The sequence below is a fragment of the Phasianus colchicus genome, chromosome 12 (genome assembly GCF_987193195.1).
Source record: "Phasianus colchicus chromosome 12, bPhaCol1.hap1.1, whole genome shotgun sequence".
Taxonomy (NCBI): domain Eukaryota; kingdom Metazoa; phylum Chordata; class Aves; order Galliformes; family Phasianidae; genus Phasianus; species Phasianus colchicus.
Window position 1 is genome coordinate 14,188,862 of NC_143447.1, and position 12,817 is coordinate 14,201,678.

General features: G+C 40.8%; 1 protein-coding gene across 1 annotated transcript in view; it reads right to left on the bottom strand.

Moving 5' to 3' along the window:
* The window catches only part of AGBL1 (AGBL carboxypeptidase 1), a 374,640-nt gene that overhangs the window by 272,177 nt on the left and 89,646 nt on the right, over positions 1-12,817 (bottom strand). The window contains exon 18 of the mRNA XM_090149019.1: positions 3-183. Coding sequence (XP_090005145.1) covers positions 3-183 — 181 coding nt within the window. The remainder of the gene's footprint in view (positions 1-2; positions 184-12,817) is intronic.

Below are 12,817 nucleotides of genomic sequence, written 5' to 3' on the forward strand. Positions count from 1 at the left end.
ACTTGCCATTGATGACTCCATCAGGGTTGAGCATGGGGACAATCTTGAAAATGAAACATTTCCTCAGGAGATCAGCAATGGGATCACTGCTCACAAGGAACTCCAGGGTTCCCTTCATTACCCAGCTGGCATTGCTTTCACCAGGGTGAACCCGAGCCATCAGAAAGACATAAGGACGATTGTCTGTAAAACAAAGCAAAGGCATGAAGATGTTATGCACAGAAGCTGCAGAGATATGATGGCGTCTTTTTGTTTCAGAGACAAAATCTTACTAACCAGTTCATAAATTCTCATGAACCCCTGTTTCAAAGTAGACTTGCAATTTGGCAGAGAAAATTATCTTGTTATCAGATACGTTATTTGCCAGTCCTGTGAAAAAGCACCCGCATTCAGCCTAGTTATACATCTCCAAAAACTCTCTGTATACATATGCTTAGAAAAGACCAAATTTGACAGCAGATTCTTTGAAGATCCCATCTGTGTTGAGCAAAATCCACAGATGGGCCAAAGCAATGGAAGAAGACAGAGGCAGACACCTGCCAGGCACAGAGAATAAAAGAAAAGGACAAAGCAATGATGTGTCTTAAAATTATCCTTTTGTGAGTGTTCACAATCTCAGGCCGCTGTCAGAAGTCAACCTGACAGATTTGCTGTAGTGGAAGCCAGTATCTGTCACGGAATCACAAGGATGCCATGATGTTTTTTCCAGCTCTGTCAGAGCAGAGGCTCTCTAGTAAAGGGACAGAAAACAATCAAAGGCATCATCTGAGTATCCTTGTAAACAAACGCTGATTTAGCAAGTTATGCTCCTGTGTGCTCAGCTCCCAAAGCTGTCCTTCAGTTTTCTAACTGCTTTACAAATCATTACTCAATTAACATGAAAAACAGAGGTAGAATCACAGAATCTCTTGAGTTGAAAGGGACCCTTAAAGGTCATCTGGTCCAACTCCTCTGCAGGGATGTAGACAGATTTGGAAACAATTCCACCTGTACCCCTCCCCATTCTTAAGCATTTAGTGGGCATATCCAGTCTCCACTCAAATTCATATAAAGCAATCATACTGCGTTCCAGTAAAGCAACTGGAACTTCTGCTACTTAATATCCATATATTAATTTTTTTTTTTAATTATTCTTGCACCTTACCCTGAGATTAGTATATTTTCATTGAGGTGTATATATTTAAGTGCCCAACGGACTGTAAAAGATCCCTTCAGCCAGAGAAATACTAGTTGTTCTGCTTTTTTTTAAAAAAAATATATATATATATTAGAAAATCTCATTCTGCCCCAGCTAGATGCTGTGCATTACAATCTACCTTAGTAATGCTTTAAAGCAGCAACAAGCAAAAACTATTTTTCACAAAGGCATCAGTTGCATTTTGCTATGTCCAAACATTTTCTTCTTTCTCCCATCATCATGATTTAGTGCTGTTTTGCAGGCTCATTGCTGAGCTAAACTTATGGGACTATGTTGTCGTAGCTGAGAATGAGGCTCTTGAGGACTCCTAATGGACAACAGCTGTAAATAGCACAAAGCAAAATAAAACACGTTCTCTTGCAATTGATGAAAACAGCTTTAACAACTCTTGTCTCTTCTATACATTGGGAAAGCATGCAGCATGTTAATTGAGAGATTCTTTCTTCAGTTAATGTAAGAGAAAAAGAAACCATAAGAAAGGGTTTTCTCATCTCAGAAACGTAAGGTTTGCCATGATTCTGCTAACTGAAGATACTGTGAGACCAGCAGAGATGTGAGTTGTTCTTCTCAAGACTGATACACCCCTAACACTCAATGTGACAAAAGCTTCTAAAGTTTCCTGATCTTAAACTCCAGGAAATGGTGGACCCATAGGGTCCAAGTGGGAAAATCTCTCCATTCTACTTAAAGTTCCCTTTATAAGCGCCCCTCCCTGACAGATACATCTGCAATGCCAACACCTCACCCAAAGGAGAGATGCAACAAAGGTACATACCAGCAGGTAAACTGCAGATCTTGTTATGCATCTGCCCTCCCCCCGCAGAAACCATCACAGACAAACTCTGTGCTCTCCAGCATGAAGACTAACCAAGCACTTAACAGAGAGATGGTGATACGGTCACAACACTTGTTACTCTTCACACACCTGAGAAATAGAAATGTGATTCTTTAACAGGCAGGAGTCACTCGATCCTATATCTCTAACCATATCCAGTAATTCATCTGCCATGAAGTGGTTTTAAATAACCATGATAAACGTTAGAACTTGGGACAGCAGCGGGCAGCAGTGCAGGCCAGCCCCACTCAGGACACCAACTGGCAGGCATCAGTCAAGATTTCTGCACTTCATTCCTGACTCACTATGCCCCACGACTGCAGTGCTGCTGATTTCCACTGGGCCTCACCTACTGTTCCGATGTGCCATTTCAGTCCTGAGCCCCTTGGTACCACCTTGTGCCACACTGCACCTGCTCAGGACACTGAGACGCACGTTCTTATATACTTCCTTCAGGGCCCAGGACTGAGCTCAATGCTTCAAAATCCCCAAGCCAATTCTTAAGCAGAATCCTCCTCCCCAAGTTCTGGGGAAGCTGCCAGAAAGCTCAGGTTACCCATTTATCTCTGCAAAGCCCACATGACACGTAACCTTCTCCGGGAATGTAAATAATAAAAAGAGAGAGCAGAAGAACCTTTTCATGCTACATAAAGCCTCATCCAACAGATCTTGTCTCATTACTCCGTGTTACATTCTGACATGGCCAGGATATAACGTGGCACTAACAAAACCAGAGATGAGAGATTAAAGCATCACCGACGCCTCTTGGAAAACTTTGAGCAAAAACCCTTTGAGTAATAAATCTAACATATCATCTACTTCCCACCTTCCCTTCTCTTTATTCATTTTAACTGTGGATATATGCATGAAAATAAGAGCTTTGTTCTTCCAGTACTGCTAACTTGTTGCTTAATCTCCTGTCTGTTGCAGGAATCTGCCTCTCTATTTTATCTGACTTTGAAGTTACTAATCATGACATCAGTTGGGGAAAAGATCAATCTGAAATAAAAGAATGAAACCCCATTAACAAATCAGTGCCCCCCTCTAAAGAGGGGCACAGAAGGGAAATGAAATGCACTTCCAGATGCCCTGACCTAGGTTAAAATTCTAAATAACATCAAGCTGATATTTGGGACATTTGTAAGGGAACATGGCATTTGTAAGGGAACAAGGTTTTGAAATGATACAAGTCTAGGATTTTATTAGCAGTCAAAGGGAATCATATACATAGCATGTGACAAATTCAACCTAGATCCAGGTCTTGACTGGAATTGTTCTGGCTGTGCCTCTGCATATCTATCTTCCTATTACCACCAAACCAGGGTCCACAAAACGTAGGCTTCCTCCCCCCCTTATTCCTAAATACAACGTGACTTTATCATGAGCCCCGCACAGATCAAAGGTTCAGGTTTACCCCCAGGACATAGGAGATAAACCAAGAAAGCCAACGCTGCCTCCAAACTTAATTATCTGTGACCACTACAGCATATTCTGAGAGTCAAATGATGTGTAAAAAAGAGCACCAAACGTAGCTCTGCCGCGTGTGTCACGTCTGCATCCTGCCCTGGATACATCTGATCTGCCCAAGGCTGCCTAGTTATGCAAAGTCAGACAAAGACAGGATATGGTGTGATGTACAACGAATATATTAAAGTATATTGGTAACAAAAAAACAAAAAACAACAACTTCAAAAACTGAGATCACAGAAAACATGAGACTGCTCTGAGGCAGAATCTGTGTCAGTCACTTTCCTCTCCTAAAACTTTTCCTCAAGTTGCCACTCTTTCAGTTACTGCAAGATGTAATTCATTCCTTCCCCATTTTCCCTACCACAGCATTACTTCCTGACCCTGCTTTTGGCTTAATGCTGCTGAAACAGACACATCTTAATGCAGAGGCAGCTTACATAGTCTAGCAGGGCCCACTGTTGTTTTCCAGAATTATCAATGAGCCATCCCTCCCTTAAATACACTTATATCACACGCGTTATCACTGTTATGTATGGCAAAGAAGTGAATGTTACAAATTGCCTTGGCTAGCTGTTTTCTACCTTCGTAGCTTGGTGGAGGTGTTCCAGGCTCCAAGTTGCTTGGCAACCTCCCTTTGTGCATGTGCTTTATGAATTCGCTCACCTCTGAATCAGAATGATCAGAGATGACTGCAGAGGTGAATACGGGTACAGAGCATCCAGCCTTGGTGCAGTTTGACATCCTATTACTGCTGGTTATTCTTGTTTGTTTTTGTGGGTTGTTTTTTTCCCCCCTTAACTCCAGGAAATTGGTATGCCAGGTTCTTTAATCCATTTTTGGGCACGTTCCAAAACCCCAAATTCTGAAGGCAGATGGAGATTCTACCATCATTTGACTGACCTCCCATATGATGGAACAAAAGACCACCCACATGAACTAATTCCTATTCAAACAAAAGCTTATCTCTAGCAAAGGATAGGGAAACAAGTCTTGTTTTCAATACTTGTACCTGTGGAAAGCCTACTATAACCCTGAAAATTGTTTAAGTTTTCAACTAAACCTCCATCTAAAGCAGGTGCATCTGCATTAGTCTAGCAGAAACTTCCAGCCATTGCATTTCGAGCCAGATATGCCAACTCAACATTCATTGGCATATCCTATCTCACTCTGCCAATCCTCTGAGCTACCTAGATACTACTGAACTTCAAAATTAAGGCTGCAAAATTAAGTGCAGCTACCCTATTAGCTTCACAAGCACTCATCACAAACAAACTGCCTTGCATTTATTGTAGGGTAAGAACATTCCCATCCATGATTGTATGCTGCACATTCTCAGTCTAGCCTGGCAGCAACATCCAGAGACAGATTCCAAGGGAATAAAATTAAGATGGAGGACAGCTGGTTAGCAAGGAATACTGCCAAAAAGAATTGGGGGATTATATCAGATGAGTTGATGATGCAAAGAAGTTCCAAAAATGACAGCTCTCCTTCTGGGACACACTAACAGGCAATGTCCCAGCTAACACAAGGAACGCTGGTATTTTAATTCCCACTTTGCTCAACTCAGTGAACAAAAACAATGTGCTGAAATACTGTGTCTACTCTGGCCACCAAAGTTCAAAAATGGAAACTGAAGAAAAAGCCATTAAAGAATGATAAAATGTTTGGGAGTCACAACTTTGAAGAAAATTGGAGAAAATGGATTTTCAACTAGAAAAAGAAAGATGAACAGAGAAGAAGCAAATAAACTTTACATTGCAAAAGGATGCTATAAAAAGAGAAAATCAGTTGCCCACTAGGACTAGGTTAAAAAAAAAAGGAGTTATTGTCCATTTGTTAAACCAATCTATAGTAACTTGACTGCATTCACATGTGTGCCTTCATATTTACACTACCTTCAAGCCCTCATTTATGAAAGTTCTCTATCAAGATGCTCCACCCCAGAGCTCAGAATAGCATCAGTGCTAGGTCTATTATCCCATACGTCATCCTAGCTATACAGTTAGAAACTAGGTCCAAGAATGCCCTCTATACCTCTGAAACCAACTCTTGTGTCCTGAGATTGGCTGGATACATTACTCAAATTCACACAGAACCTCAACCACCTCCTCTAATCTCTCCAATGCAAGGTGAATGCTTACTACCTAATGTCAGCCACTTAAAATGCACGTTAAGCATTAGCCACTAATTAGTGACTACTCAGAAATATTTCATCATGATATTTTGACATCTGGGCTTCTTCCAAAGACAAATCGAAAACAGTTATGGAAACTTCTCTATTGTGTGCTCTGTTACTAACAGCCTTCCTACTGTAAGAATGGAGTAGCACAACTACTGGGGGTAATACTACTACTGGGATTTCCTTCATTAATAATTATCTCCCAAAGCCCCTCTATTATTCTTAAGTCTACAGGCTTCCAGCTCCTGTGCACATCTTAGCCTGCCCTTTGAAAACAACAAGAAGCAAAACTATAACAGCTCCAAGAGTCCTTCCATCTAGATAGCCAATGCAGGGAGCTCTAGATGATCTGTCAAAAGGAGGCAAGGCTCTATCATCTCCTGTTTCCATAACACATGCATTACAGCCTTAACTTTTTCTACAGCAGCAGGTACTCAAGTATTTTCTACTAGCATGTATTTTCTACTACTAACCATCAGTCCATATGTTTTTCAGCCAGTGGGAAAAACGTAGATTGCCTTGCAGAAACAAAACACCTTTGAGACATGCCAAGTAGAAAAGAGAAATATTTTCAAGTTAGGTGCATTTATGGCTTTCACTTCCTGGGTTTTTCATAGGATGACAACACTGGGCTGAGAGAAGATGCAGTCAGCAGATGCAGAAGACAGTGGAGAAGAGATCCATAAAATAGACTACAACACTAAAGCTCATTTAGCATGAGCAAAGCAATGGAACCATTGCCCTAAACTGTCCCATACGTAAAAGAAGGTATAGGCAGGACATAAGTGCTGCACAGCAAAGCAAAGAAATCCACAGAGCTATGAAATCCACTGGCTATTTTCAGAGAGAAGGATTTCATCTGAAATGAAATCAGGCAGGAGGAGCAGGCTGAGAAAGTCTCCATTGTCATAAAAATATCTCCCTGGGTAATCCATGCTGATGGGAAAAGGAAACTCTGATAATTTATGTGACAGTTTAATGGGATTTTGGTGACACATGATACTTTAGAAAGAATTTGCCCAAATCAGACAGACAGGACTTTAATAAGGTTTCAGCTTCAAAACAGCAATATTTTCACCCTTTACTCTTGCATTTTATCCTACACATACACTACTCGCTCGCAGCCCATCTATCTCACGTGCAGGGCATATTTCAATATTGTGAGAACAACAACAATTCTGCGTTTTCTGTGACATTCTCAGCTAGAGAAACCTCTGCATATCTGATCCCTAAAGGGATCAAGCTGACTTTGCATCTACAGGGCAGAGCATCAGAGCTTTGAATTCTGAGCCATAAGCTGCCCATGGGCCACATCCCCAGCTCTGTGGATGTCATTAATAGCTTCTCTGTAGAAATCAAGGGCAGCAGATGGACAGTCTGCAGCAGAGATCACTCGCAATGGGATGTCCCCAAGGCACACTCCAGTAGTAAATGTCTCTCACGCTAACACCTCAACCCATTTCTTCTCCTTATGAGAGACAGCCTTCACCCCAGTGCAATATCCCCTTGCCCTTCACTGCCATCACTATGAGAATAGGCACCGTACCAAAAGTAGTTGCTGAGAGTACTAAACTACGGTGAAGCCAGGGTTAATTGGAAGAAACTTTGCAGAAGTTGAGTATCAGTGAATTATAATGAAGAGTTTCCCCTGTGGAGAAGTAGAAGCTAGCATTAAATATACGTTGCCCAGAGCACTAGAAGCCATTCTGTACATAACAACCTTACAGTAGCTGGGGACAGAGATAACCCGATAGGCATTTGTTTTCTTACTCATTCCTATGGATCCGCCTCTGAAGCCCTTATTTTTTCTGGAAAAGCTCCTTGTGGGAATCTGGGCAGGAGAGGAACAGTGTGTGAATGCTTCAATGTTTTGCCCAATGTTTTTGTTACTACAGGAAGCTAAGATCAGTGTGGGACCTGCAATGATATCTGTTGGCCCTACGATGGGTGTGGAAAACAGAGCATTTGTCAGCATTTCTTTCACCACTGGGACTATCATCCAAATTGAACAGGGAAACAAGTTGTGTTGTGTAGTCCTCCAAGCTCTTCTGCTTTACGTGAGACACATTCTGTAGTAATGAGAAGATTTAAAACCCACCTAATACCACCAGCAGCATAAAGCAGCGCTCATTTTTAAACATGGGTTGTGTCTTTAAGAGGTACAGATCCATCTCTGCCTTTGACTTGAGGTCTTCCTAAGGGAATGACTTGTAAGAAATAAAATATATTAAAAGGAAGTGCAATCAGAGCCTCCCATTATCAAAGGGATAAAATATCAATTTTTGTCAAGATAAAAAGCATCGTAGATTGGCTCTGATGGGAAAAATTAAATTCTTGGTCTTCACTTGATTTGATATTTATCACTCCACTGCTCTAGAAATATTCTGGCAGGGAATGGTTCTTAAAATATTATCTTGCATTTCTCCTGCAGTTAGCAAGCTAGGAAAGTATTAACCTATGTGTCTTATTGCACCTGAAAAATCTCACAGGAAAAGAAAAAGGAAAGAAAACAAAGTCTAGAAAATACACCTTATAGCATTTCACTGTGTCAACAGCTTCTCAGTAAGGGACCTCATCTGTGGAAACACACCTGTCCAAATCTATCCCATATTTTAGAATATCCCAAAAGGAATTCTCACTTTTCATATAAGGAGACTGATAAGCAAGAATTGTCTTCCAATTCTTAACAATTAATCTTATCTCAATAGCAAGAGCTTGGATGAACTCATAGAGCTGAGTAACACAATGAAAGTAGGGGAACAACACAGAAGGCCCTTCAGGGAGATCATCATGAGAGCACAACTGGTAACAGCCCAAAGATCTTGCGTCAAGGCATAGGCTGTGCCATTTTCCATCTTGTAGGAAATGTGATACTTGCAATATACATACAAAAAGGGGTTGACTGGGCTGGTGAACTGGGAGGGTTTAACACTACAGCAATGCAGAAATATCTTTAGGCAGACTGTCCTACTGTCCACCCTCCAGTGGTGCAGATTCATGTATCCTTCAGCCTAGACAAGTCTACTTCTAGATATGTAGTGTTGTCTTGATAAAGAATTAAATGGGACAAGCTAATATTTGCACCTAAAACATGATTAATGCAACTTCATCACTCACACACACACCAAAAAAAGCATTTAGGAGAACACATGTCAGTTTAATGTCAGTGGCTGGTCTTAATCTGTATTCTCCTGGCTAAAGAGCAACCTGGAAATACTGCAGTTTTTAACAACTTGTGTTCAAACTCTCAAATCAAAGGCTCTCAGTAGCTGTTTAGGTAATGAACAGAACATTAATTTTCCAAGGAAGAGAACACAGATGAACCTTGGTTCAGAACCAAGCAATACTGGCATATCCTAAAGATGATCAGGCATATGAGATCCTATGGCATAATCAGAACTTCAGCATACTTGACAGAAAGATAGGTAGAGCAAGACTTGCCACTGCAGTAACATAGATAGCATGAGGAAATTTTAACTGGTATGTGTATGCCAAGACACTGTGCAGTCACCATAAGATCAGGAGGAAGTTCTTCCATTCGGATGCCAGCAAAGTGATTTCTGATGAATCGTGCCTTTCTACATCAATCGCTACAGGAGTGGAATGTCAAGCTAGACAGACTACCAGTCAGAGGAAAATTGTTTCTTCTTAAGTGTAAGATGGTAGGAAGGTTGGGCAAAGGAAAAATAAAAAACAAAAGATTTTTTCCCCCCTAGAAGTTGCTACAAAGCTTAGAATAAAGGTATTCCTGAATAAAGGAGTCAGGCTGCAAAATAGTCTTATCAGTTCCAGAAGGAAAACTAATACAAGCAAACACAATGTCCAGTATCCACTTGCTTTTCCTTAATACCATGCTGTGTACCATTAAAGTGGGAGTTTTCACACAAGAGATCATTTTGTTCTTTAATTCATATCTTATTAAGTGATATTCTATTTCAAATACGAACTCCAGAAGGCTCTTTTTGTCAAATAATTTAACAGCATGAATGATGGCTGCTGATCAGTTTGAATTTCTGACATCTACTACAAACTATGCAGACTACGCTATGGGTTTGTGAAGCTGATACTGCCTGACATGTTTCTCCAATTCTGGTGCATATTCAACCCAACATTTCCCTAGCAGAGCTTTTCCAATTTATGTTGCCAAGGAATCCTTCCACTGCAGCTCAGCCATTCTTCACAGTCTGAACGAATCCTTACCTGAAATGAAGCACTTGCAATGAAACGGTTCTATTTCAGAGCATTCACTGCCACTTTATCTTCAGCTCTGTAAACTATCAGAATGCTTTTAAAGGAAACACTTATTTAAATAAAAGAAAATCCCTGTAAATCGTAGTCGTGACGAGCTAACAGCAAGCACTGCAAACATGATTTATCTTCCTGCTACATCTAACAAAGCTTCTTATACCAACATTGTTTGTAAAGACTTCTAACTCGTGTTTTCTAACTACAAGAATACACTAGTAACAAAAAACTTCTTATATCAATAAGCTTCCCCTGTCATCTAACATCCCATCAACCTCAAAATCAGAGGGTCTCCTTCAATTATTTTTGTTTTCTGTCTTATTCAGCATGCTTTCTTCACGGATGAAGAAACCAACTATTTAGTCTTACTGCCTGCTCGTAATCCAAATTCATTTCAGAGCTTGCATGCATTAGCTGCATGCTTTAATTTGATTTATTTTATTTGACTTCTATTAAATTACATTTGAGACAGGTTAGCAGATGGCCTCATGGGGAGCATCTCACCAGCATCGCCCTGCGTGCAAACAGCAATTATTGTATCTGAGCTGAGCCCAATTTCAAGTCGCATCCTGACAAGCTAACAAATAAGGTCACAGTATCTGCATTGAAAGTAATATCCCAACTGGTGGGAAAGACAATTGACAAGCTTGAAGGTGGGCCCAGAGAGTGTTCTGATTACAAGGGGAAGATGTAAAGGAAATTAAGCAGCAAGTCACCACTTAAGTGCAGGGATGCTGTTTCAAGTCCATCCACATTCCGCATAGCTTGCAGGCCCACCACCTATGTTAGTACAGACTCTGTGTCACTACACTGATTGCTCATTCACAGTTTGCAAGTGCTAAACGCAGGGGGAAGATGGATAGGGGGCACCAGAGCCACCAAGATCCCCACATCCTTCATACTTCTCATGCTTTTTCTTTTGCCCCTGGCCAGTCACTCTTCGTGAAAAACAATTCCTGCACGTTGCATTACACTCCACAGTGACCCTCAAGCTGTTTTTTTGCCCTTTCAAAACACTTGACAAAGCTGTCACAGAAGGAGTTTGGCATCTGGAAGCTGTGACAGACACGATATGACCTGATTCATAAAACATAACTAAACAGCTTGGGCTGCCAGAGGCCAGGATTTACAGGACTGCGTTTCAAGAACGGCCTTCAACGCCTGCTCTACAGAATGCACTCCTACTCTGCTGCAATACAAATTCCCTGGCTCTGCTGGGGTGACCTGCAACGCTGCAAAATGACAGAGCAGCTGAGACACTAATCTTGTTACAGTCTACCCTGTCTCCTGCTGGTCAGGAAGGGGAAGGGATGACCTTGGCTGCACCTTTTACACCAAGCTACAAGGGTAGGGAATGCTTTAAAAATAAAGGCATCATTTTTTCAGGAATGACTCCAGCGCAGCAAGCACAAAGGAAGCAAATGAAGGCACTGATAGTTTCTGCTGTATTATTCCTACAGCCTCACTTTTACAATAAAAGCCTCACTGCATTTTTATTTCCTGAAGGTGCAGCCTGACCAACAGTGTATTTAAGGACTTTCTGCCATCCCATCCATAAACCTTTTTTTTCTTCATTTTCACTTCAATCACTAGTTACAGTCTTCTGGTAGGTGATTGCCATGGTACCAAAAGGCCCTCTGGGAAATCTGTCAGAGTTTGATGCTAACAACAATAATCTCCATCTCACTCATCTCCTGAAACGCTTCACAAACTGATAATTACATGTTTCAGGCATATTCCAAGTTAATAAAGCAGAGATTTGAAGAACAACTGAATAAGTTGCCAAAGAATAGCATACACATCAGTCACTGAGTTCAAGCTCAACATCAGCTTCCAAAACCCCAGTCGTGAACTATTCTGTACTATCCACATTCCTTTAAGGAATGAATTTCAACCACGAACAACAACTTCAAAGCAGTCCCTCTACTTTTTTTACTTCATATTATTTCCGTTAGCCATTAAAATGAATTAAATCTGGCAACTAAATATCATTTATACAGTCCCCCCTCAGTTATGTTAACTGTCCTATACCACAGTGCTACAGCACGACTGTCACTTCCACTCCAAAACCCATTTTCTCCTCCTAAAATTGGCACATGCAAACCTTCACGGAGTGCCACAATTCTCCTGCATCCACTGCTGCTGTGTCTTGCACTCAAACTATGGGAGAAAAGTAATGTTTGCAGAACAGTAAAAAGTAATATGAAATCGATAAATACAGATTAAGGGAAGAATGAGGAGAGGAAATGGGATGTTGCAGTAGGTCTTCACTCAAGGAGAAAAAGAAAAGTCTAGAAATTCAGAAAGAAAAAAATCAAAAAACTTCATAATGCATTTTCATGTACTTCCTGAGTCATCAAGGATACTTCAGCTACCTGCAGGTCAGCACATACCTGCAACCCATCCTGATTCTGTCACTCACTCACATTTACTCAACAGGCATTTATACACAAAGCACAGCCTATTTCTAAGAGACAAAAACAGCACCAGAGCTGAGCGAGCAAATCTTCACACCAGTTTCTTAAACAAATTCAATGAAGAAAGAAGAGAAAAAGCTTGTAACAAAAATTACAGAGTGGCAGGGAGATTACATCTTTTTCCCCACAACTAAGTAGCACGACAATTGCAATTGAGAGGAAATTAAATTCTAAACTCACTGATGACTTGATAGATACCATTTTCTGATAAATGATACAGAGAAAATGGCTTCTTTGGGAAAGAGTCAAAATCTAGAATAAGTCCTGTTGTTTCTGGGACCTGATTTAATTATGCAAAGTTCATTAACATAAATGTAAGGTAGAGTGGAGAGAAAAGGCATAGAACATCTCTAAGATGCCTTAAGGAAAACAGTCCTCACAAGAATAGCAAAGCAAGTACTTGGGAGGCCTGC